This window comes from Canis aureus, chromosome 16, assembly GCF_053574225.1.
Source record: "Canis aureus isolate CA01 chromosome 16, VMU_Caureus_v.1.0, whole genome shotgun sequence".
NCBI lineage: Eukaryota > Metazoa > Chordata > Mammalia > Carnivora > Canidae > Canis > Canis aureus.
Genome location: NC_135626.1, coordinates 37,730,627 through 37,754,123, shown reverse-complemented (window position 1 = coordinate 37,754,123; position 23,497 = coordinate 37,730,627). Strand labels below are relative to the sequence as shown.

The following is a 23,497-nucleotide window of genomic DNA, read 5'->3' as shown; positions in this document are numbered from 1 at the left end:
CATCCTGGATCCTGGGATCAGATGCTGAACGACTGAGCCACTTAGGCATCCTTATCCCATTATTATTGTTAATTATTAATAACATTAATGATTACTATTATTTCTATGAGATCATACCCTAAAGAAATATCTTGGTCAACTTTGACTCCAGGACACGTGGCCTTTAAGAACTCAGTAATCCATTCACTCATTCATTTATCCACAGGTGTTGAGCAACTATCCTGCACCAGAATCGGTGCCAGGCATAAGGGACACGAAGGTGAACTAAAGTCTCTAGCACTATGGAACTCATTTAGATACAGACAAGTATACAGGCAATTTATAAAACAGTGATAAGTGCTGTAACATAATTCTCCAAATTAACCTAAAAATATGATCTATCCTTCAAAAAAAAAAAACCCACAAAAAGGACTATTTCTGGAATGGACAAGTTGACGTTGAAAGTCACTTGGAGAGGATCCCTGAGTGGCTCAGCTGTTTAGCACCTGCCTTCAGCCCAGGGCATGATCCTGGAGTCCCAGGATCGAGTCCCACATTGAGCTACCTGCATGGAGCCTGCTTCTCCCTCTGCCTGTGTCTCTGCCTCTCTCTCTCTCTATCATGAATAAATAAATAAAATCTTTTAAAAAAATTAAAAAAAAAGAAAGTCACTTGGAAAAACAAAAGTGTAAGGAGGCCAGGAAATTCTAGAAAATAAAAGAGCAGCGAGGAAGAAGTAGTTTACCAGTCATTAAAAGGAAGTTATAATAATGAGGTCAGTTTGGTAACAGCATATGAATAGATGGACTAATGAAGTGAAATGGAGAGTCCAGAAACAAACTCAGATAGAAATGGGAATATAAAAATAAATAAATAAATAAATAAATAAATAAATATTTAAAAAATGGGAATATACTATATAATAAAGGGATATTTTACAACAGTGGGGGGAATATAAGATTATTCTGTAAAATGTTGAGGCAAATGTGTAGCCAACTGGAAAGACAATATGCAAAAATAAATTCATTTTTTTTAATTTATTTTTTATTGGTGTTCAATTTACTAACATACAGAATAACCCCCAGTGCCCGTCACCCATTCACTCCCACCCCCCGCCCTCCTCCCCTTCTACCACCCCTAGTTCGTTTCCCAGAGTTAGGAGTCTTTACGTTATGTCTCCCTTTCTGATATTTCCCACACATTTCTTCTCCCTTCCCTTATATTCCCTTTCACTATTATTTATATTCCCCAAATGAATGAGAACATATAATGTTTGTCCTTCTCCGACTGACTTACTTCACTCAGCATAATACCCTCCAGTTCCATCCACGTTGAAGCAAATGGTGGGTATTTGTCATTTCTAATAGCTGAGTAATATTCCATTGTATACATAAACCACATCTTCTTTATCCATTCATCTTTCGTTGGACACTGAGGCTCCTTCCACAGTTTGGCTATTGTGGCCATTGCTGCTATAAACATCAGGGTGCAGGTGTCCCGGCGTTTCACTGCATCTGTATCTTTGGGGTAAATCCCCAACAGTGCAATTGCTGGGTCGTAGGGCAGGTCTATTCTTAACTCTTTGAGGAACCTCCACACAGTTTTCCAGAGTGGCTGCACCAGTTCACATTCCCACCAACAGTGTAAGAGGGTTCCCTTTTCTCCGCATCCCCTCCAACATTTGTTGTTTCCTGTGCAAAAATAAATTTTAAATGGATCAAAGACTCAAATATAAATATTCAATATATAATTGTAAAGGAACATGAGATAAAAGAGCTCTGAGGAGGATATAAGGATAGTGGGAGACTTTTTTTTACTTTATTGTCGTTTGCATCTTTTAAAATATATTTAAAATGTATTACCTATTTAAAAAATGTTAAGAGTGCTTGGCCAGGGAAATAAAAGGAGAGCGAATAAGGGGTAGGAAGTCTTATGAGGCTGGAGAGGTAAGATGAGTCAGGTCATGAAGGGCCTAGATACGTTTAAAGTGTGGTCTTTGGGATGCCTGGGTGGCTCAGTGGTTGAGCGTCTTGCCTTTGGCTCAGGGCATGATCCTGGAGACCTGGGATCAAGTCCCACATCTGGCTCCCTGCATGGAGCCTGCTTCTCCTCTCTCTGCCTGTGTCTCTGCCTTTCTCTGTGTGTCTCTCATGAATAAATAAATAAAATCTTTAAAAAAAATAAAGTGTGGTCTTTATAGTATGGATAATGGGGAATTATTAAAGGTTTCAGAGCATGGGGATGGATACATCAGCTTTGCACTTTAGAGAGATCACTCTTAGCTATAAAGGAGAGTATTCTTTTTTTTTTTTTTTTTAATTTATGATAGTCACATAGAGAGAGAGGCAGAAATATAGGCAGAGGGAGAAGCAGGCTCCATGCACCGGGAGCCTAACGTGGGATTCAATCCCGGATCTCCAGGATCGCGCCCTGGGCCAAAGGCAGGCGCTAAACCGCTGTGCCACCCAGGGATCCCTATAAAGGAGAGTATAGATGGGTAAGGATACAACTGAAAGTAGGGAAATAAGACTTCTCTCAGAGGAGGGATGATGGGGCCTTAGGCTGGTGGTGAATGTGATAGAGAGGTGGACAGATGTGAGAGATACTTAGCAGTGAGGATCTTGTGAACTGATTGGATGTTGGAGGTGAGGGAAAGGTCTTGAATGATGTCCAGATGGAGAAGTGGTGGTAATGAGAGAAAAGAGCCAGACTGGGGTAATGGGGATAGGTTAGATAAGGAGTTCAGTTTCCAACTGGAAATGTCTAACAGCCAGGTTTAAAACCCTGGAGCTTGAAGGAGAAATAGGACTGGACATAATGAATTTGGGATCCATCAATATACAGATCGTAAGTGAAGCCCTGTGAGTAGATGAGATCACTCAGGGAGAGCATTCAGTGTGAGAATACTCAAGCCGGAACCTAGAGCAAGATGAAGAGGCAAAATGAAGTAGAAACAAAATGTTCCCTGAGAAGGGAGTAGGGAATAAAACAAAACCCTAGAGAGTGGTGCAGACAAGTCATGGGCAAAGTGTTTCAAAGAGGGGAGCGTTGTCCTCAATACCTTTCAAGGCTAGGGGAGGTCAAATGGGGATGCAATGTGGCTTTTGACTTAAATCGGGGCGGGGGGATTACTGAAGATTATGGGGGAAAAATAGTTAAGTGGAGGGTTGAGGTTAAGCAGAAGATGAAAGGGAGGCACCTTGTCTCCTGAGTGGAGGCAGCCCATTTAAAGTTTGGTTAATAAGACAGAGTGAAACAGCTGGGGGGAAAGACGTGGTTGTTTTCGTTTGTTTTGTTTTCTTAAAGGGTCAATTGAGCGCATCTAAAAGGCTGGTGACCTGGGGCCTGGCTGGCTCAGACAGTAGAGCTTGGCTCTTGATCTCAGGGTCCTGAATTCGAGCCCTACGTTTTGGGTAGAGATCTCACCCAATAAAAAAATAATCAAAGTCTGGTGCAGGGGAGCTGATGCAATCTCCGCTGGATGCTTTCCACCTCACTCGGTAAACCAGGCCGGGACTCAGGGAGTTGACCCTGCGCGGAGGTCGGGGAGGAGTGCAGGTGTGGGAAGCGTTTCTACACGGCCGGTGTGTGGGCGTGCGTGCCGGGGGAGGCGAACCAGCTAAAACAGTAGCCGAGCCTCGCGAGGAGAAGCGGGGTGCAGCCTGTGGGGGGCGGGGTGAACGTCCTGGCACGCTGCCATGGCAACGGACGGCGGGGCGGAGCCCCCTGTAAGTGGACCGGCGCGGTCTCAACGCAGCTTTCCCGAAACCGGGTGAGGCTCCAGCAGAGGAGTCCAAAACGGGACCGCGAGCGCCGCGAGATCTGGGCCCCAAACCACGAGACTGCCCGTGGCGCTACCCTCGCGCTGCGCGACAGACTATTCAACGTCATCGTCGCGCGACGCCGACGCAGTAATAGGACGCCCTCCCGGAAGTGGGCTCTAGGTCGGGCAGTAAAAGTGGCAGCCGGTGGCCTCCGAAATCCGGGGAGGTCGCAGCTGATCTCTTTCTCTACGTTTCCTCTTGATTCCGCCTGAGCCCTCCAGGTTCGCGGCGAGAGAGGAAACTTCGCCGCCGTCATGGGGGGCGGAGATCTGGTAAGTGAGCTAGGCCTGGGCGGGGGAGGACGGAGCCGGAGATTGACCGGGGGCTGGGGACGGAAATTGGAGGGTGTGGGAGTGGGTGACCACGGCTTTCGAGAGAAGGGAGCCGTAGCCTTGGAGAAGGCACCGGTCTCTGTGGCCATGGAGGGACCGGGCGGAGACTTGGGAAGGTGTGCGAAGCGTGTCGCCAACGGTGCCGGCTGATGTTTGTGTGTTTGTTGGAGGGGGGGGCCTTACGCCTGGAAATTCTGGGAAGGGCCAGGAGGGGGTGGTGGTGCTGGAACCATGCCTCGGAAAGGAGACAGATACCGAGTCGAGCAGGCTTTATTTTGTGCATCTTGGGACCCTTCTCTCTTCCTCAGCTGGGAGTTGAGCCTTGTTTTGGGCTGTAGTGGGAGTGTCGTGCTGCCCCATTCTCTAAGCCCTTGAGCCATTTCTATTTCAAACCTGAAGAACTCTTCTACATGTCCACTTTTCTGTCTCCACTTCTCCTTCAATGCTGCATTCTGATTTGTAGTGACAGTTTTCTTCTTAATTTATAGCACTTAGTATAAGTCATGTGGCAATTTCTCTTGAACTGTATAGTTCATTTGTAGTGTGCTGAAGCCCTCCGTAGGGCAGAGGACCCACAGGAGCATGGTGCAAGATCGGAAAGATGCTAACCTGTTTAAAGTGTCCCTGATTGAATCAGCAAATAGATCAAATTAGCCACCTATCCAGTATCTATATTAGAGTTTGTCAGGGGTTGTTGATTAGAATGCTTTCCAAGACTCCAAGATTCATGTAATGTAGTGTATTCTTCAGGTAACTGCATTAAGAGACAGGAAAGCTGTAATTCAGGTTTCTCAGCCTTGGCACTATTGACATTTTGGGTTGGATACTTCTTTGTTTTGCCTTGTGTGTGGTTGGGTGGGTGGTGGTCCTATGCATTGTAGGATGTTTAGTAGCATCCTTGGCCTCCAGCCATTGGATGCCAGTAGCACTCTTCTCCTCTGATTGGGACAACCAAAATTGTCTCTGGACATTTACCCTAGGGGGCAAAATCACCCATATTGAAGGAGGGAGAGAAAGACCAGTAGGATAGGGCAGGGATGGGGTCGGGGTAGGGGACTGAGTGGGTAGGGGACTGACACGATGAAGGGAAAAGAAGGACAAGGCGGAAAAGAGAAAGGAAAGAAAAGAGCCGTCATTAACTGAATACCTTCTACATGGCAGGTACCTTGTGTAGGTTTTCTCATTAGGCCTCTTAACTGGTCTCCTGGTCCTCAATCTCTGCTCTCTCCAGTTCATTCTAAACACAATAACTAGGGGACGCCTGGGTGGCTTAGCAGTTAAGCACCTGCCCAGGTGTGATCCTGGAGTCCTGAGATCGAGTCCCACATCAGGCTTCCTGCATGGAGCCTGCTTTTCTCTCTGCCTGTGTCTCTGCCTCTCTCTCTGTGTGTCTCTCATGAATAAATAAGTAAAATCTTAAAAAAAAAAAAACGCAATAGGTAGTCATGCCCGTCACCTGCATATTACTGTTTAGTGTTTCTTCTTGTTTACAGGAGAAAGCCCACACCTTTAACACGGTTTCAAAGGCCCTTATTCTTTTCCTTTCTTAGTTGTCTTGGACCCTCATCATTATCTTACATGCTATCTTTTTTTTTTCCTTGCATGCTATCTTTAGCCACATGGAATCATTTGTGCTATGTTCTTTCTCCCCACTGAGCCTGCAGTTGTGTGTGCTCTTCCCTCTGGAAATCTACCCTGCTCCTCCTTGCTTCCTGCATCACTAGGCTAAATTGTAATTGTCATTAGAGATCACTTCTTCCCCCCTTCCCTGGTTGGAAGCTGAAATAAAGCAGTGGCTTGTGGGGAGGAGGGAGAGGGGAAGCATTTTTGAGGTACTTCAGTGGTGCAGCGTGAAGGAGAGATCAGAACTAAGGGGAGATTCCCAGGAAGGAAGACTGAAAGAGGTATTTGGTGGGGTCATAAACTATGCAAGGTTAAGGCTGGTTAACTGGACTCAAGGAGAAGAAGATTGTGTTCATAAAAACGATTGTCCCCTGCTAAACACATTTGAGTTCTCTTGCCTTTCAGAGTTTACCTTCCCACCCCTCTGCTCATTCGTGAAGTCTGATCCATAAGCATTTCAAGCTAAAAGTGTTCAAAGGAATCCAGAAAAGGCATGTTCTATCCTGAAGCTTTATGTACTTGAACAAAACCCCCATACGTGCAAGAAATAATTGGGTGCCATTCTTGCCATTATGAAGGACATCTTGCCCTTAGATGTCTGCTTTGGCACAAATGGAATATGGGGAGGGGGGCCCACCCTCACCCCCTGCATTGTTTTCTCCCTCCTTTCATTCACAGAATCTGAAGAAGAGCTGGCACCCACAGACCCTCCGCAATGTGGAAAAGGTGTGGAAGGCTGAGCAGAAGCATGAGGCTGAGCGGAAGAAGATCGAGGAGCTACAGCGGGAGCTGCGGGAGGAGAGGGCCCGGGAAGAGATGCAGCGCTATGCTGAGGATGTCGGGGCTGTCAAGTGAGTAAGAAGCTGAGGCCGCAGCGGGGCAGTGGGTCTGTGGCTGTCCTGGTACATAGGGCACCATGAGGCTGGCCTGCCACTGCATCATCCTTTTGCTATAGAACTGCTGGCTAAGAGCATGGGTTTTGGAGTCAGTCTGACCCAGGCTCTAAGGCTGGCTTTGTGTGTCCTAGCTTAACGGTGTAGCTGGGAGCTAGTTGGTGGGGGGGGCCTCAGTTACCTCTAGAACTGGGGGAGTGAGAGTACCCAATTCTCAAGGTGTGGGGAGGATCAGATGAGATAATATGTAAAGAAAGGGCTTAGGGTAGGCCTAGCTCATGGTAGGTGATCGACAAATAAGCATGCCATGCCTCTCCCCTGCTTCTCAGTGTGTGTCTCAGCCTCAGTCCTCCTTTTGTTTGTTTATGTACTGCAGACTCATTTTCAGTGGCAGTGAGGTCTCATGGAAGCAAGTGGGTGGCGTCTGTCAGTAAAAGTTGTGACTGTGGACAGTCCCACTCAGTTTCACCCGGCTTTAATTTCCTCGTATATAATATAGGATAGGAGTAGCAGATACTCGTTAATGTATCCATCTCATAAAATGAGGCAGGAGCAAATGTATTCTGAGAAAAATAAAAGGCATAAAATGTACAGTGTATTCTTAAGTTTAGTGAAAACAGCCCATAGACTAAAATCGAGTAATCTGTACTGTCATTCTCCTGTTCATGTCCTTGTGAGCAAGTCCCTGGAGTGGTGTATGGCATACTCTCCCCATTGGATATCTAGGGCTTTTCCTTAATACTTCATGACAAGAGGATCTGTGACTTGCAGTGTTGTGTGTCTGTGTCAAACTTCTACATGGAAATGCCGTTATGGAACTTAGGCATGGTGACAATCATATTCTTTCAGGATATTGGATTGGGAAGAAGGCCATTCTGACTCAAGTGCGAAACTTGGAATGTTTTAAAATAACGTTTTAGAATTTTTAAGTAGAATAAAATTTATTTATGACCATAATACATCAAATGAGATAAGGGAATGAACTTTTATGGTTTTTTATCCATAGACATACATTAAGTTATTTTACTTTATATAGTTTATGTAAATTATTTACTTTACAGTTTTTAAAACGTGGGGGTTTTTTTCTTTCTTTTTTTTAAAGTAAACTCTGCTCCATCGTGGGACTCAAACTCACAACTCTAAGATCAGGAATTGCTTTCTCTAGCCAGGCACCTACATTATAATTTTGTGTAAATACATTTCACACATTCAGATTAATTCCTGAGCAGCTTATAAGGTGCACACACATGGTTCTATGGGAAACTTTATTTATTTATTTATTTATTTTTATTTTATTTTATTTATTTATGATAGGCACACAGTGAGAGAGAGAGAGAGGCAGAGACACAGGAAGAGGGAGAAGCAGGCTCTATGCACCGGGAGCCTGACTTGGGATTTGATCCCGGGTCTCCAGGATCGCGCCCTGGGCCAAAGGCAGGCGCTAAACCGCTGCGCCACCCAGGGATCCCCTATGGGAAACTTTAGATTTTGTGAACCCTTGATTTTAAAACAGATACCAATTTTAGATTCAGTACTCATTAGTCAGGAATTTGCTTTCCCACTAACCAAAAGTAAAAGATTATTTTGGAAAAAAAATTTTTTAAAGATTTTATTTTAATATAATCTCTACACCCAACATGGGGGTCAAACTCACAGACCCCAAGATCAAGAGTCACATGCTCTTCTGACTGAGCCAGCCAGGTACAAAGCACCCTTTGAAATTCTTATTCAGCAAAGTATTACACATCATATACCTAATGTATCAGAAATTTGGGCTTTGCAGAATCTAGTTAATGAGGTGGGAGTATAGTTGAACAGCTCCAGAGCAGGGAGCTAAATGTTTATCCATGGCTGATCCTCATGCCTGCTTATCTGTTGTGAATAGGAGGAAGTTGATTGATTGATTGATTTCCCCCTCATATATCCTCCAACTTTATAAAACACAAATGTTAGCATGTATGTCCTTTTTTTTGGTCTTTACTTGCAAATGTATTTAATCATTTGCTTGTCTCATGGCTTTGTATAGCTGTTTGCACAGTGGCATGGTTTTAATTTATCCTATAAAATGCCAGTAAGAACTTTTTACTATGTAGTGATTAACTTCCATGGGTCAAATAATCTTTCCTGTGTTTGTAATGCATCTCTCTGAACAATTAGAAACCTTAATCCACATATATCCTGGATGTCCAAATCTTTCTTTTGCAATAGTGTTGCTATAGGGTTTACTGATAATGCTAGGAAATTATGTGTTCTATAAAGTGGTCTATACCAGTGTTTCTCAATCTTTTCACTTAGAGTGTTCTTGGAAGATTTTATTTTATTTTATTTTTTTAAAACAGGCTTTTTTTTAAAGATTTTTTTTTTTTTAAGATTTTATTTATATATCACGAGAGACACACACAGAGAGAGAGGCAGAGACACAGGCAGAGGGCAGCCCGGGTGGCTCAGCGGTTTAGCGCCGCCTTCAGCCTGGGGACTGATCCTGGAGACCCGGGATCAAGTCCCACATCAGGCTCAAGTCCCATATTGGGCTCCCTGCATGGGGCCTGCTTCTCCCTCTGCCTGTGTCTCTGCCTCTCTCTCTCTGTGTCTCTCATGAATAAATAAAATGAGTAAAATCTTAAAAAAAAAAAAAAAAAGAGAGAGAGAGAGAGAGAGAGACACACACACAGGCAGAGGGAGGAGCAGGCTCCATGCAAGGAGCCCAACGTGGGCCTCGATCCCGGGTCTTCAGGATCACACCCTGGGCTGAAGGTGGCGCTAAACCACTGAGCCACCTGGGTTGCCCTTTTTAAGATTTTATTTATTTATTCATGAGAGACAGAGAGAGAGAGAGAGAGAGGCAGAGACACAGGCAGAGGGAGAAGCAGGCTCCATGCAGGGAGCCCAGTGTGGGTCTCGATCCCGGGACTCCAGGACCACGCCCTGGGCCAAAGGCAGGCACTAAACCGCTGAGCCACCCAGGGATCCCCTGTTCTTAGAAGATTTTAAAGATGGGATCCTAATGGGCAGCCTCAATTGAGAACCTGGTTATAGCCATAACAAAAATCTATAGATCATTTTATTTTTTTTAAGACTTTATTTATTTTAGAGAGAGAGATGGCATGAGTGGGAGGGACAGAGGGCAAGGGAAAGGGAGAATCTCAAGCAAACTCCATGCTGAGCGTGGAGCCTGATGTCAGGCCCTGAGATCAGGACCTGAACTGAAATCAAGAGTCAGACATTTGACTGAGCCACCCAGGCGCCCCTGTTTTAAAATATTCTTATTTTGGGCAGCTTGGGTGGCTCAGCGGTTTAGTGCCACCTTTGGCCCAGGGCCTGATCCTGGAGACCTGGGATCGAGTCCCACATTGGGCTCCTTGTAGGGAGTGGGCTTCTCCCTTTGCCTGTGTCTCTGCCTCTTTCTCTCTCTCTCTGTATGTCTCTCATGAATAAATAAATGAAATCTTTAAAAAATAAAATATTCTGTTTTTTAAAGATTTTAGTTATTTATTTGACAGAATGTGTATGTGTACAAGTAGGGGGAGTAGCAGGCAGAGGGAGAGGGAGAAACAGACTCCCCACTGAGCAGAGAGCCCCTGAGGCTCAAACCTAGGGTCCCTGGGATCATGACCTGAGCTGAAGGCAGATGCTTAACTTACTGAGCCACCCAGGCGTTCCCTAAAATCTTATTAAGAGTGTCCAAAGACATAACTTAGGAAGATATTCTTTATGTTCATAATTGTTATATAATCTTTAAAAAAATTTTTTTAAAAGATTTTATGTATTTATTCATAAGAGACACACACGGCTGGGGGGGGCGGCGGAGCAGAGACACAGGCAGAGGGAGAAGCAGGCTCCATGCAGGGAGCCTGATGTGGGCCTTGATCCCGGGGCTCCAGGATCACACCCTGGGCTGAAGGCAGGCGCCAAACCGCTAAACCACCCAGATGTCCTTAATTGTTATATAATCTTAAGCAAAAATATATACACAAATGTTAAAAAAGCATATTCAAAAAGTGTTGAATTTGATGTTACAGTTGATGCTGTTTTGATGAAACTACTTTGCTGCTTTCAGTGTGAATGATATGTTGGCTGCTTTAACACATGCACTTGTGAATTCAGCATGCCTTTACTGTCTGTTGTGTGAGGGTTCCATTTTCCCACCACTTTTTTCTCTCAGAACCACCGGGCAGTATTTGTTTGGCAAATATTGGACATACTTGGCCCCTCTCTTTTGGCTTGAAAGCATAATTTACTTATTTGGTTATCTCTGATCTTTTCTCCTTATCTTCTCAAGTGTAGAATTAGTGCATGCTTGTGCACATGTGACCATACACACCAAAACACACTTCACACAACTGCATATGTGGTCATTGAAATTGTTCTTGATAATGAGATGACCCAGAATCTATTGTTTCATATTATCCTCAAAATGAAAGCATAATATAAAGGCTTTGTAAAGGAGGCTTAAGAAGCCCTGAGCAAATGTCCTGCCCCAGGTTGAGAGATACTCTTTCCACATAAATGGCTTAAGTGTGTGGAAACGATGTCTTCACTGAATGATGAGCCCCATGCCGACAAGCATCATTTCTTCTTGCGTGCCACGTGGAGCCCAGTGTTTAGCCCCTGCTAGATGCCTGGAGAATGAGTCTTGCTCTGACCAGCTGGAGTCCTCTACCTTGTGTTCAGGTTGTATGTGCAGGTCTTCAAGAATCTACATTTCCTTTGATTGTATTTTTTGTCTCGAACTAGGAAAAAAGAAGAAAAATTGGATTGGATGTATCAGGGTCCTGGTGGGATGGTAAACCGTGATGAGTACTTGCTGGGGCGTCCCATTGACAAGTATGTTTTTGAGAAGATGGAGGAGAAGGAGGCAGGCTGTTCTTCGGAAACAGGACTACTCCCAGGCTCTATTTTTGCTCCTTCCGGTGCTAATTCCCTTCTTGACATGGCCAGCAAAATCCGGGAGGACCCACTCTTCATCATCAGGTACTGATAACAGGGTGGGAAGGGTTGTTGTTGTTGTTGTTGTTTTTTCATAGCTGGTTTCCTCTTGGCTTTTGTCTGCCCTGTAAAAGGATTTGTTTCCATTTGGGCTCCCTGATGTTGGGAAGGAGGATCCATCAAGTGTGTCTTATCTAGGCCATGTGATAGGACTATGGCAAGTGGACCAGACCAGACCAGATTATTCATTTGCCTTTGACCCTTGAACAAAAATAAGAGTTAAAAGCAAGGTGAGAAAGGCTGGCAGCTTCTTGGAAATGTGAGGATATGTATAGAGTGGGATAGGTCAGTGAGCAGTCCTTCTGCCTCCCCCAACCCCTCTTTTTTTTGTACAGCAGAACCTTTTAAAAAGAAACCTTAGAATCTTCCTTGAAACCCTAATATATACTATATCAAAGTAGAGTTGCATTTTGAGTGCCAACTCATGCTGTGTATACTAATTTTTTTGGTTTAATTTGTAGCATTTTGGGATCCCTGGGTGGCGCAGCGGTTTGGCGCCTGCCTTTGACCCAGGGCGCGATCCTGGAGACCCGGGATCGAATCCCACATCAGGCTCCTGGTGCATGGAGCCTGCTTCTCCCTCTGCCTGTGTCTCTGCCTCTCTCTCTCTCTCTCTCTCTCTCTGTGACTATCATAAATAAATTAAAAAAAAATAATAATTTGTAGCATTTTATTTCAGGTATATAAAATTGAACATCGAAAACATTTGTCATATTTTTAATTTTGAAAACAATTTTAAGGTTATTTACATAATAAAGACATTGCATAGCCGTATATAAAGGTACTGTGTGTGTGTGTGTGTGTGTGTGTGTATATATATATATGCAAATATTTCTCCTCCTTTTGTCAGCTTCTTAATTACCTTAGTCATGGTAAGATAAAACATAACAAAATTTACAGTCTTAACCACTTTTAAGTGTACAGTTCTGTGTACATTCACCGTGTTATGCAACCATTAGCACCACCCATCTTTTTTTTTTTTTTAAGATTATATTTATTTATTCATGAGAGATACACAGAGAGAGGCAGAGGCATAGGCAGAGGGAGAAGCAGACTCCCTGCAGGAAGCCTGATGCAGGACTCAATCCTGGAACCCTGGGACTGTGCCCTGGGCTGAAGGCAGATGCTCAACTGCTGAGCCACCCAGGTGTCTCAGCACCACCCATCTTTGGGAGTTTTTCACCTTGCAAAACTGAAATTCTTTAACCATGAAACATGAAATCCATGTTTCCCCCTCCCCCAGCCCCGGGGAACCACCATTCCAGGTTCTGTGTTCATGAGTTTGACAACTCTAGGAACCTCACATAAGTGAAATTACAGAATAATTATCCTTTTGTGGCTTATTTAACTCAGCAGAATGTCTTCATGGTTCATGTTGTAGCATGTATCAGAATTTCTTTCCTTTTTTTGTTTTTTAAAGACTTATATTTACTTATTTTAGAGAGAGAGTGCACACATGCAGGGACAGGGACAGAGAGGGAGAGAAAACCTCAAGCAGACTCCCTGCTGAGTGGGGAGCTGAGTGAGGGGCTCAGTACCACCACCCTGAGACTTGACCCAAGCTAAAAATGAGTGCAACGGATCGAGCCACCCAGGCACCCCTCCTTCTTTTTTAAGGCTAAATAATACTCCATTATATACATTCTGTTTGTCTCTTCATCTGTCAATGGACATTTGGGTTATTTTCACCTTTTGGCTATTGCAAATAATGCTGCTCTAAACATTGATGTGTTTATATATATATTATTTTATAAACTTTTTTTAAACCTAGTTATATATAGCAAACATCTTTCTGTATCACTAACTGTGCTTTTAGAATATTTTTTTGTGTGTGTCTGTATTGTGTGAATATACCGTAATTTATATGCTTTCTTACTGGGTCCCTAACTTGTTTCCAAATTTTAATTGTTATAATATGGACAGCTTTGTAGGGACCTTCCTTGATTATATCCTTACAGTAACAAATTCTTATGGAAGAATTTATATGATTAAAGAGTGTGCACGCTGTGATAAGTGTTGTCCAGTTGTTTTCCATGAAGGCTGACCAGTTTACCCTTAGTAGCAATAAATGAGAGTAGGACTTTTTTATAATTTCCTCTTTTTTCTTTTATTTTAGGAAGAAAGAGGAGGAGAAAAAAAGAGAAGTGTTGAATAATCCTGTAAAAATGAAGAAAATCAAAGAATTGGTAAGCAATGCATCAAAGAGGGTCTTGTAACTACTTTACATGAGAACTTCTCTCCATTCCCTCTTATGAGAGGGAAAACAGAATGGCTTTTAAATTTTGACTTTAAGAGACCTTCTCCTGGTGATTTTATGCAATCTTCCTTGTCAAGCTTAATTAAGCTTGATTTCCTCTTATGTTGTTTGGTTGGAAAAGCACCATATGATGTCATTTGTTTTAGAAAAGAAGGAGTATGGGATGTGCCTGTGAAGTCCTGATCATACAGTGTGTTCAGGAGATCAGGTGTTATCAAGCCTCTAGGGCCCATTTATCATTCACGTGACAAGTCATGCGATTGTGTTTTGGATTAGTTGGTAAGGGAAATGTAAAATTGATCTTGCAGTCCCCGATTGCTTTCAGGGGAGTTGGCGTTCTTTTGACAGTTGGAAATTCCTAGGCATTAGTTCTAGGGATGGTTTAAAATACCAGTTCCTAGCCCCAGCCACCAGAGATTCTGTTCAGTAGTCTAGGGGGTGTCTGTGTACTGCCGGGGTTAAGACTTGCCCCTCTTGTTGACAGGGAAGCTCTGATGGCATCTTGGACCCCTGTAGACCCAGAGGCACAGTCAGGTAGTTTGTGTATAAACCAGGCCCTTCCGAGGGACTGACAGGATCTCAGTGATCCTATATGGCTGTGTTCTGGCTGTTTTCTAGTTGCAAATGAGCCTGGAAAAAAAGGAGAAGAAGAAAAAGAAGGAAAAGAAAAAGAAGCACAAGAAACATAAGCACAGAAGCTCAAGTAGTGATGGTTGCAGTAGCGAGGATGAGCGCGGTCGGGGGAGGTGAGTGTGTGGAGGCGGGCCTCCTTCATTGACTCATTGACTCATTCATTCTCCAGATAGTCATGGATGCCCCGCTCTATGCTGGGAACTGCCAGGCACTGAGGTTGCAATGGTGAGCACTCATATGTGGGCTCACCATGTCCACAAAACTTGCCATCTAACACTAGAGTTCTTTGGAGGTCTTGGCATTGCTCTGGACAGAGCTGACCATAGCCTTGCAGGTCTTGGTGCAGACATCCTAGATGTGACTTTCATCTCTGCTCGTGACTCCTCCAAAGTGGAAGTGGATTTTATGTAGGCCTTTTTTTTTTTTTTTTTTTTTTTTAAAGTGCATTAATGGGCCCATCTGGGCCCATTCTGTGTGTCTTCTCTGTGGGAGCAGTGAGCATTGTCACTGCTGACTCACTCTCAGTCCCTGGAATAGCAGCACGAGGTGAGGAGGAGAACGTGTTCAGGCACTGAGGCTGAAAAGCTAGGCCCACGGGTTTTCACAGGAAAAACATGACTGTGCTGGTGCGTCTTCCAGCAGAGAGAGTCCAAATAGAGAGCCACGCTCCTGAGTGATCATGGAAGTGGGAAAGGTCACGTTTGAAGCAGGAAGCACATTTCAGCACAAGAGACTTACCCTGGACCTTTATGCGTTACCTTTTTCAATGACTGTCTTAATCCCTTAGATCTCAAAAGAAGTTGGCAGATTCTTCCTCTGTGTTGTCCAAAGCCTCTGGATATGGCTTACAGGTAAGGATGTGAGCTTCTCGGAGTGACTGTGGGCTATAGAACGTGTTAACTCAAGAGCGTTTTTGGACAGAGAGCATTTCTAGCAGCCAATCAGACATAAGGGAAGGGAAGTTTGGGCAGCCAGGGTGGGGGCTTCTGGGGAGCTGGCCTGTTCCTTATCCCGTAGTCTCTGACCGGGCTGAGAGCCCTCTGAGCGCAGAGCCTAACCCAGCAGTGGGGCCTGTTGCCATTCTGTCTGGTCCTCTGCAGATAATTTACATGGAATGCAGGCATTTTAAGCTTCCAGGTCGATGACTTTTGACAGATGGACATCCCTCTGGATTCCTTTTTTCCTTAGTAGGTTTAACCTTAGGCCTTGTTCTCCTTGTCTCCCCTTGTCTCTTGGTGCTGCCCAGGCTGTGCTGAAGAGTCAGCAGAGTGCAGGTGGCTGGTGGCGTCCGTTCTCTTAGGGGATTCTGCAGAGAACTTGGCTGCTAACTTTGAGTGGTTCTCTGTGGTAGCTGTGTGATAGGATCGGTACGCCTAGTTGGCTTCTTAACCTCAGTGCTTATGTCATTTCCTTGTATTGCTGCCTTTTCTCCTGAGCTGCAGATTTTCCTGTGAATACCTTTTTTTCTTTTCCTTGATGCTGCAGATCAGGGACCCCTGTCATAGCCAGGGAGTACAGAGTTCTTTAATGGCCAAGCAAAAGGGAATGCACGGGTTGAGGAATCATTCCAGGTCCAGAAGCTCCTCCCACTCACCCCCCAGACATGCCAACAAGAAGAGCACCAGGGAAGCAGGGTCCCGGGACCCAGGCAGAAGGTCACGGTCCCCGAGGCCAAGCAAACCGTGAGTGTGGGAATTCACTGGGAAATGGCCTGTAAATGCGGGGGCTGGTTACAGCAGATACTTGCTTTTACTGATGTCTGTTTGTTAATTTTTCTAAATGTCTTTGCTTTATTTCCTTTATATATTGTCCCCTCCCCACCTCAATGTAAAGCTCAGGCTCCTAGAACTACATATTTAGATATGTGGAATCTTTGGAGGGAGTTCAATATCAAATCTTATAAATCTTTATGTGTTTGTTTTTCTTCCACTTCTGCCCTCTGTTCTCTTCAATCTGGATTATAATTCTAAGACTGTTAGCTTTTCTCCAGTTATCTGAGGGACATGATAAAAGCCCCTGTATTAAAAAGGCTTTTCTCCTCTCTGCCCTCTGTGTGTCTGTCACAGGCACAACTCTAAGGTAAACAGGAGAGAGAGAGGCCGAACTAAGAGCCCATCGCCCAGAAAAGAGGTCTACCAAAGGCGGCACGCTCCCGGATACACCAGGTGAGTCAGGAGCCCCAGAGGTGAACTGCAGACTCTGCAGGCTTAAGTCCAGGAGTGGCTCAAACCGGGGCAAGTGGAAAATCTACCTCACCTTTCCTTGCCAAACCAGCCTTTTTTTTTTTTTTTTTTTTTTTAATTTATATATTTGACAGAGAGAGAGAACACAAGCAGGGAGAGCATCAGGCAGAGGGAATGGGAGAAGCAGGATCCCCACTGAGCAGGGAGCCCAATACGAGGCTGGATCCCAGGACCCCATGACCTGAGCCAAAGGCAGACGCTTAACCGACTGAGTGACCCAGGTGCCCCTAAAACGACTTTCTTAACAGCTATAAAGATAAAGCTTCTCTTTTGTAGTAAGATGCTCAATTTAAAGAGACTTTTGAGGTACCTTAGTGGCTCAGTTCGTTAAGCATCTGACTCTTAATTTTGGCTCAGGTCATGGTCTCACAGTTATGAGATTGAGCCCCACCTAGGGCTCCATGCTCAGTGTGGAGTCTGCTTGAGATTTTTCTCTCTCTCTCCCTTTGCTCCTCTCCCCGCTTGTATATCTCTTACTCTCTCTCAGAATAAATAAATGAAATTCAAAACAAAACAGGGATGACTGGGTGGCTTAGTGGTTGAGCATTAGCCTTTGGCTCAGGGCATGATCCTGGGGACCTGGAATTGAGTCCCACATCGGTCTCCCTACATGGAGCCTGCTTCTCCCTCTGCCTTTTTCTCTGCCTCTCTCTGTGTGTCTCTCATAAATAAATAAATAAAATGTTTGGATCCCTGGGTGGCTCAGCGTTTAGCACCTGCCTTTGGCTCAGGGTGTGATTCTGGAGTCCCAGGATTGAATCCCACATCAGGCTTCCTGCATGGAGCCTGCTTCTCCCTCTGCCTGTGTCTCTGCCTCTCTCTCTTTCTCTCTCTCTCTCTGTCTCTCATGAATAAAAAACAAAACAAAACAAAACAAAACCCACTTTAAATAAATAAATAAAATGTTTTTTAAAAATTTGGAAAAAAACCTATTTTTATGGGATGACTTTTTCTTTTTTCTTTCTTTTTTTTTTTTTTTTCTTTTTTCTTTTTAAGATTTATTTATTTAGAGAAACACAGAAAGAGAGGCAGAGACAGAGGCAGAGGGAGAAGCCGGCTCCATGCAGGGAGCCCAATACGGGTCTTGATCCTGGAACTCCGGGATCATGCCCTGAGCCGAAGGCAGACACTCAACCACTGAGCCACCAAGGCATCCCAAGACTATTTTTTCTTGTAAAATTTCTTGGGGGTCTTGTGGGATTCCTATTTAATTAAATATTTTTCATTGCTTTCGAAATTTCAAAATTTCTTATAGGCAACATAGCACTTTTATAATTTTTAAAAAAGATTTTACTTATTTTAGAGAGAGATGTATTTTAGAAAGATTTACTTATTTTAGAGAAAGAGTGAGGGAAGGGTCATAGGGAGAGCATCTCAAGCAGACTCCCCACTGAGCTCTGAGTGCAGAGCCCCTGAAGCTGATCCCTTGACCCTGAGGTTGTGATCTGAGTCAAAACCAAGAATCAGGCACTTAATGGACTGAGCCACCCAGGCACCCCCTCCCTAATTTCCAAGAGCTCTTTTACATTCTGATTGTTCCATTTTAAAAATCTTTCTCTAAAAAAAATAAAAAAATAAAAATAAATAAATAAACATCTTTCTCTTTTCATCAATGTAATATATTCATTATCTCTGAGTGAGATTTTTAATTGTAAACTTTAAAAAAATTAAAAAAAAAAGATTTTATTTATTTATTCATGAGAGACACACACAGAGAGAGAGAGAGGCAGAGGCAGAGGGAGAAGCAGGCTCCATGCAGGGAGCCTGACATGGGACTCAATTCCGGGTCTCCAGAATCCCGCCCTGGCTGAAGGCGGTGCTAAACTGTTGAGCCACCAGGGTTGCCCCCCAAAAAAATTTTCTATAGAAGGAAAAAACCCTCTGGTTGCCTGACTGATGGCTCTAACAGGCTGCTGACATCTTGGGAGACATTATTTTCACCCCTGGTGGCCCTGCCAGCTTTCTTTACTATGCCTGATGCACCTGAAACTTCTGAGTTCTTGTCTGGCTTAGTTCTTCAGAAACTACCAAAACGGTCTCTTTTGGATGGTCTCCTGTTGATGTTTGGAAGAACAGTCACTGGCTTCCCCAACTTAGGCATGAGGACTTGGGGTGTCTTAATTGCTTCTCATACAGACTTTAAATCATTCCCTTTGTTTATAGCTCTACCACCATCCTCCACTTGGTGCCTGCAGTCTCTGAGCCTTCCCTGGATTTTGCTTCTGATTAGTGTCTGGCACTTCACAGGATTGAGTTTTCTTTAGTCTGTGAAAACTAGTTACAACTCCTTCATCCACTTCCATCTTCCAACAGTTTTTAGACATCTCTTACCCAATGTCCTCTCCTCTCCCATTCTCTTTGTGGTTTTGTATATTTTATTTAGTGGGAGTTTTGAAATGGATCATTGTCATTTCACTATAGACAACTAAATGTCAAGTTTTAGTGTTTTAAGTTTCTGTCTCAAAAGTGGGCTCCACTCCCTTATGAGACTCCACCAATTATTTTTCCTCTTTTTTTTTTTTTTAAGATTTTATTTATTTGAGAGGGAGTGAGAGCATGAGCAGTGGGGGGTGGGGGGGTTGCAGAGGGAGAGAGAGAAGCAGGCTCCCCACTGAGCAGGGCCATGGACCAGGATCCTGGGATCATAATCTGAGCCAAAGGCAGACGTTTAACTGAGCCACCCAGGTGCCCCAATTATTTTCCTCTTAAAGGGTGATATTTTACATGGGTATATCACACCCATTTGAGAAACAATGGATTTGGATTTCTAACCTTGTTAAATGGTGATTGAACTGGTTCGTTACCTCCTCTTCTTGCTCTGACTTCATTTGCAGTGAGTGCCAGGAAAGAAGACCTACCTATTACTCTCTGAGGTTAACTTGAATTGACCTGAATTCTTCAGACATCTGGCTTCTAGCTTATTCCTAAAGTGGTATACTCCTGGGCTATGTCCATGAATTTCCAAGCATTTCCAGCGAGGGGATGGTAGAGGTCCACAGTCACATGGCTAACTTAGTCCTGTGTTCTTAAATAAGTCAGTGAACAAACAATTGGAATATTTTGAATTTAATGTTTAGAATAATCACTCCAGATATTATTGAGAGTATGAAATCCTTCACTACAAATGTTTGGGATTTGGATGAAACCACCTGCCCAAGATAGTAGGAAGGAAGGAACCTCATGCCGAGTGTGGCTCTGGGTTGGGCATTTCCATAGAAAGAGCTGGGTGAATGGAGAACCTGGGTCCTACCTGATTTCTGTTCTCCCTATAGTGTTTATTTTTTTGCTGGGAGAGAAGCAGCCCTGATATGATGGTTTTTGTGTTCAACAGAAAGCTCTCATCAGAGGAACTAGAGCGGAAACGTCAAGAGATGATGGAAAATGCCAAGTGGCGGGAGGAAGAGAGGCTGAACATCCTCAAGAGGCATGCTAAGGATGATGAATGGGAGCAGAGGCTGGAGAAGCTGGACTCCCGAGATGGGAAATTTATTCAGTGAGTGCATCTTCTTGCTGCCTAACAGCTTTCATGGCTGTGGACCCAAGGAGGCAGCTAGGCAGCTGATCCATTCATTGTGTCCTGGTGTTTTCTGTGTCTGTGCGGTGAGAACTGGGACATCAGCCTCCAAGCTAACCTTTGTTATTACTCCCAGCATCTAGCCAGACATTGGGATATTTCTCATTTGAAGGGAGGAGCAGTGAAGTGTTATTTTCATTGAATCTCCTTGATTTTTATTTAAATAACTCATGGCTCCAGAGGCCTTTTTCCAATGAAGCTTTACTTGCTTTCCAAAACAGATAACTTTTCCCTGATGGATATTGCTTTAAAAATTGAGTTCCCGGGATGCCTGGGTAGGTTAGCGGTTGAGCTGTATGCCTTTGGCCCAGGGTGTGATCCTGGAGTCCCGGGATTGAGTCCCACATCGGGCTCCCTGCATGGAGCCTGCTTCTCTCTGCCTGTGTCTCTGCCCCTCTCTCTCTCTCTCTCTCTCTCTCTGTGTGTGTGTGTGTCTCTCATGAATAAATAGATAAAAATCTTTAAAAAAATAAAGTAAAATTGAGTTCCAGATGGGAATCCACTCAAAAATTACCTACATGGGTTTAAAAGAGCTTGGGTTTCTAGATCTGTTTTATGGCAACCTGTTTCTTCTAATTCTGCCAGATAGTTGACCAGTTGACAAGTATTTGTTACTCCTATTATTCTCCTATCTTCTCTTCCTAGCCGCATGAAGCTGGAGAGCGCATCTACTTCCTCTCTGGAAGATCGGGTGAAACGGAACATCTACTCTCTACAGAGAACCTCAATAGCTCTGGAGAAGAACTTTATGAAAAGATGAAAATTATTCCCTCTCCTGCTGGTTTTCCTGAATTTTCCAGGGAGGCTGCTGATCCCTTAAAAATTCTCTTTATAAGAGTTCAAGTGACTTCTTCCATAGTTGGCAAACCACCACTGTTCAAAGTGACTCTCCTCCAGTGATTCCTGAAACAGCTTCCTTCCTTTGAGAACCAGTGTGACTCGCTTTATGGGACCCTCAGTAACTTTTGCTGAGTGCCAAGTAGGTTTTAACAGGTGGGCAACTGTGTGCCTCGGTGTAGACCGTACCTTTCAGAAGCCTCTCTCTGGAGTTGGCCAGATAGATTGTGCTTAGTGGGATAAATGGACATCTACTTGATTTAGTAGATAATGTATATCAGCTTAGGGCAGAGACAAGGGGGGTGACAAATAATCTGGACAAGGAAACAATACAAAAAAGCACTAAATGAGCTGTTGAACTATTTGGACTATCTTTTGAACTGTAAAAGTGTAGTGTGTATGTGTATATAAATGTATGATTTTTACATGCTTTTTAAAAAGTTAGCTTCGTGAGAACATCTTGTTTGGTAAGTGACTTTACCTATATCATGGAACCATATTGTATCTTGTTACTGAGTAATTACAGTAAGGCAGATCAACTATTTTTCCCCTCTGGGTCTGGCTAGTTTAGGAGAAGCTTGGGTTTGTAGATAGGATCCAGGGTATCTATCCTTTTAACCCTTCTTACAGTCTCCCATGTGGGCAGTGCAGTGGTGAAGTCAAATGATTTAGGAGTCAGGACCAAATTACTTGTGTGCTCCCACCCTGGCTCTTAAAATGGAAGCGGTTTATTTCATGGCTTCCTTTTTATCATGTAACAATCTTATTCTAATTCTAGATTTTCAGGAGTTTGCTACTATTTTTTTAGTCAGGTATAAAAAACAAACCAAAACGGGATCCCTGGGTGGCGCAGCGGTTTGGCGCCTGCCTTTGGCCCAGGGCGCGATCCTGGAGACCCGGGATCGAATCCCACGTCGGGCTCCTGGTGCATGGAGCCTGCTTCTCCCTCTACCTGTGTCTCTGCCTCTCTCTCTGTGAGACTATCATAATAAAAAAAAAAAAAAAAAAATTAAAAAAAAAAAAACAAACCAAAACAAAAACAAAGACCTAAAACTTGTGGGACCAGTCTCCTAATTTTACGCCTTTCCCTTTACTGTTTTACCAGAAGCCTCATTTGACCCATGAACTCCTAGGCCTTCTTGACCCACACATTAGCCGGGTTAGTTCCTTGTTCTGCTAATCCCTAATTCTGCTTAAAACGAATTTGGATTTATATTTTTGCGCACTCAGGATGCCAGGCACTGGAATACTTAAAACCCAGTTTTAAGAAGAGAGAGAAAGAAAGTAACATACACTTGTTATTCATTTAATCACCTCATCCTGCTTCTCTATGCTAATTATGTCTTTTATTTTATTACTTGGTAATAAAGGCTACATTTATTTTTGTAAGTGTTTAAAGAGCAACCATGCGCTGAGTACCGAATTTACAAACAATTCCTGTACAGAACAATACTGACCCCGTAATTTGTGTGGCATGTATGGAGATCCTTCGTCCGAGAGGAATTATGTAACAAAGCGTGGGCAGTTTACTCAAAAGATGTCATGAAGTGAACCAGAGAATAAGACGATTACGATGCTCTGCTGTAGAATAGGTGTCTGAAGGTGCCGCCGGTCTCTGAACTCGACGCTTTGGAGGGAGGGGGCCGAGCGGCCGGTGGGTGGGTGCGGGACCCATTCATAAATCCCAGGGCTCCCGGCCCGCGGCTGTCATTGGCCCCGGGGGAAAGGGGCGTGACCTGCGGCTGGAGTGCGCGCCCGGTCCTGGGGAGTGGGAAGATCCACGCACGGGTGGAGCGAGGGGGCGTTCCTTGGCTCTCCCGGCTGGACTTCCTTTTCCCCCTGCTGTGTTCCGCCTCTCTCCCCCGGGGTGGGATGGTACGTCCCACCCTCCTCGCATTCCCGCCCCTCCTCCCCTACGGAGCTGTGGCGCCGCCGCCATCTTGGCACGTCAGGTTGAGGGAAAGAGCCAAGCCTGGGCTTTGGCGGGCGGGGAGGGGAACCCGGACAGGGGGACTCTCCCGCGGTAGACAGCGACCCTAGCCCCAGCCCTTCTCCCCTCCCCGTTGCGGTGCGGGGCTCTGAGGCGTCTCCAGGCCAGCCTGGTTTCTGTCAGGCCCGGGGAGGAGGGCCGGGCGGGGCGGCCGCTGCCTCCCCGGGGCGGGCGCTACCACTCGGGCGGGGAGAAGCGAGCCTAGTGACGGCGGGGCGGTGGCGGCAGCGCCCGGGGGCGGGGCGGGGCGGGGCGTGGGGGCGGGGCGCGGGGCGGACGAAACCACCGGGGCGGGGTGGGGAGGTAACGGGACGGGCGCGACCATG

The 23,497-nt window shown here is 44.7% G+C and overlaps 1 protein-coding gene and 1 long non-coding RNA gene across 3 annotated transcripts; one reads left to right on the top strand and one right to left on the bottom strand.

The window, feature by feature from the left end:
• Nucleotides 1–3,824: 3,824 nt before the first annotated feature.
• CWC25 (CWC25 spliceosome associated protein) lies at nt 3,825–22,570 on the top strand. 2 transcript variants are annotated; one of them, XM_077853023.1, is made up of 11 exons: nt 3,825–4,075; nt 6,164–6,249; nt 6,437–6,609; nt 11,386–11,622; nt 13,754–13,823; nt 14,513–14,640; nt 15,315–15,378; nt 16,013–16,209; nt 16,594–16,692; nt 20,102–20,263; nt 20,990–22,570. In XM_077853023.1, exons 3-11 carry the CDS (start codon nt 6,575–6,577, stop codon nt 21,102–21,104), a joined length of 1,107 nt encoding a protein of 368 aa, XP_077709149.1. In that variant the 5' UTR covers nt 3,825–4,075; nt 6,164–6,249; nt 6,437–6,574; the 3' UTR covers nt 21,105–22,570. The 2 variants fall into 2 exon arrangements, with proteins under 2 accessions (XP_077709149.1, XP_077709147.1); XM_077853021.1 differs by lacking the exon at nt 6,164–6,249 and having other exon boundaries at nt 3,827–4,075.
• LOC144286502 (uncharacterized) lies at nt 21,999–23,386 on the bottom strand. Its single transcript, XR_013354539.1, has 2 exons — nt 22,639–23,386; nt 21,999–22,161 (listed from the first exon to the last, which is right to left on the bottom strand). It is a non-coding gene; the product is annotated as an uncharacterized LOC144286502 (long non-coding RNA).
• Between the last annotated feature and the right edge of the window lie 111 nt (nt 23,387–23,497).

Coding starts and splice junctions, on each gene's coding strand:
- CWC25 (XM_077853021.1), top strand. Junction 13,824..14,512: donor TGAAGAAAATCAAAGAATTG/GTAAGCAATGCA, acceptor GCTGTTTTCTAG/TTGCAAATGAGCCTGGAAAA. Junction 16,693..20,101: donor CACGCTCCCGGATACACCAG/GTGAGTCAGGAG, acceptor TGTGTTCAACAG/AAAGCTCTCATCAGAGGAAC.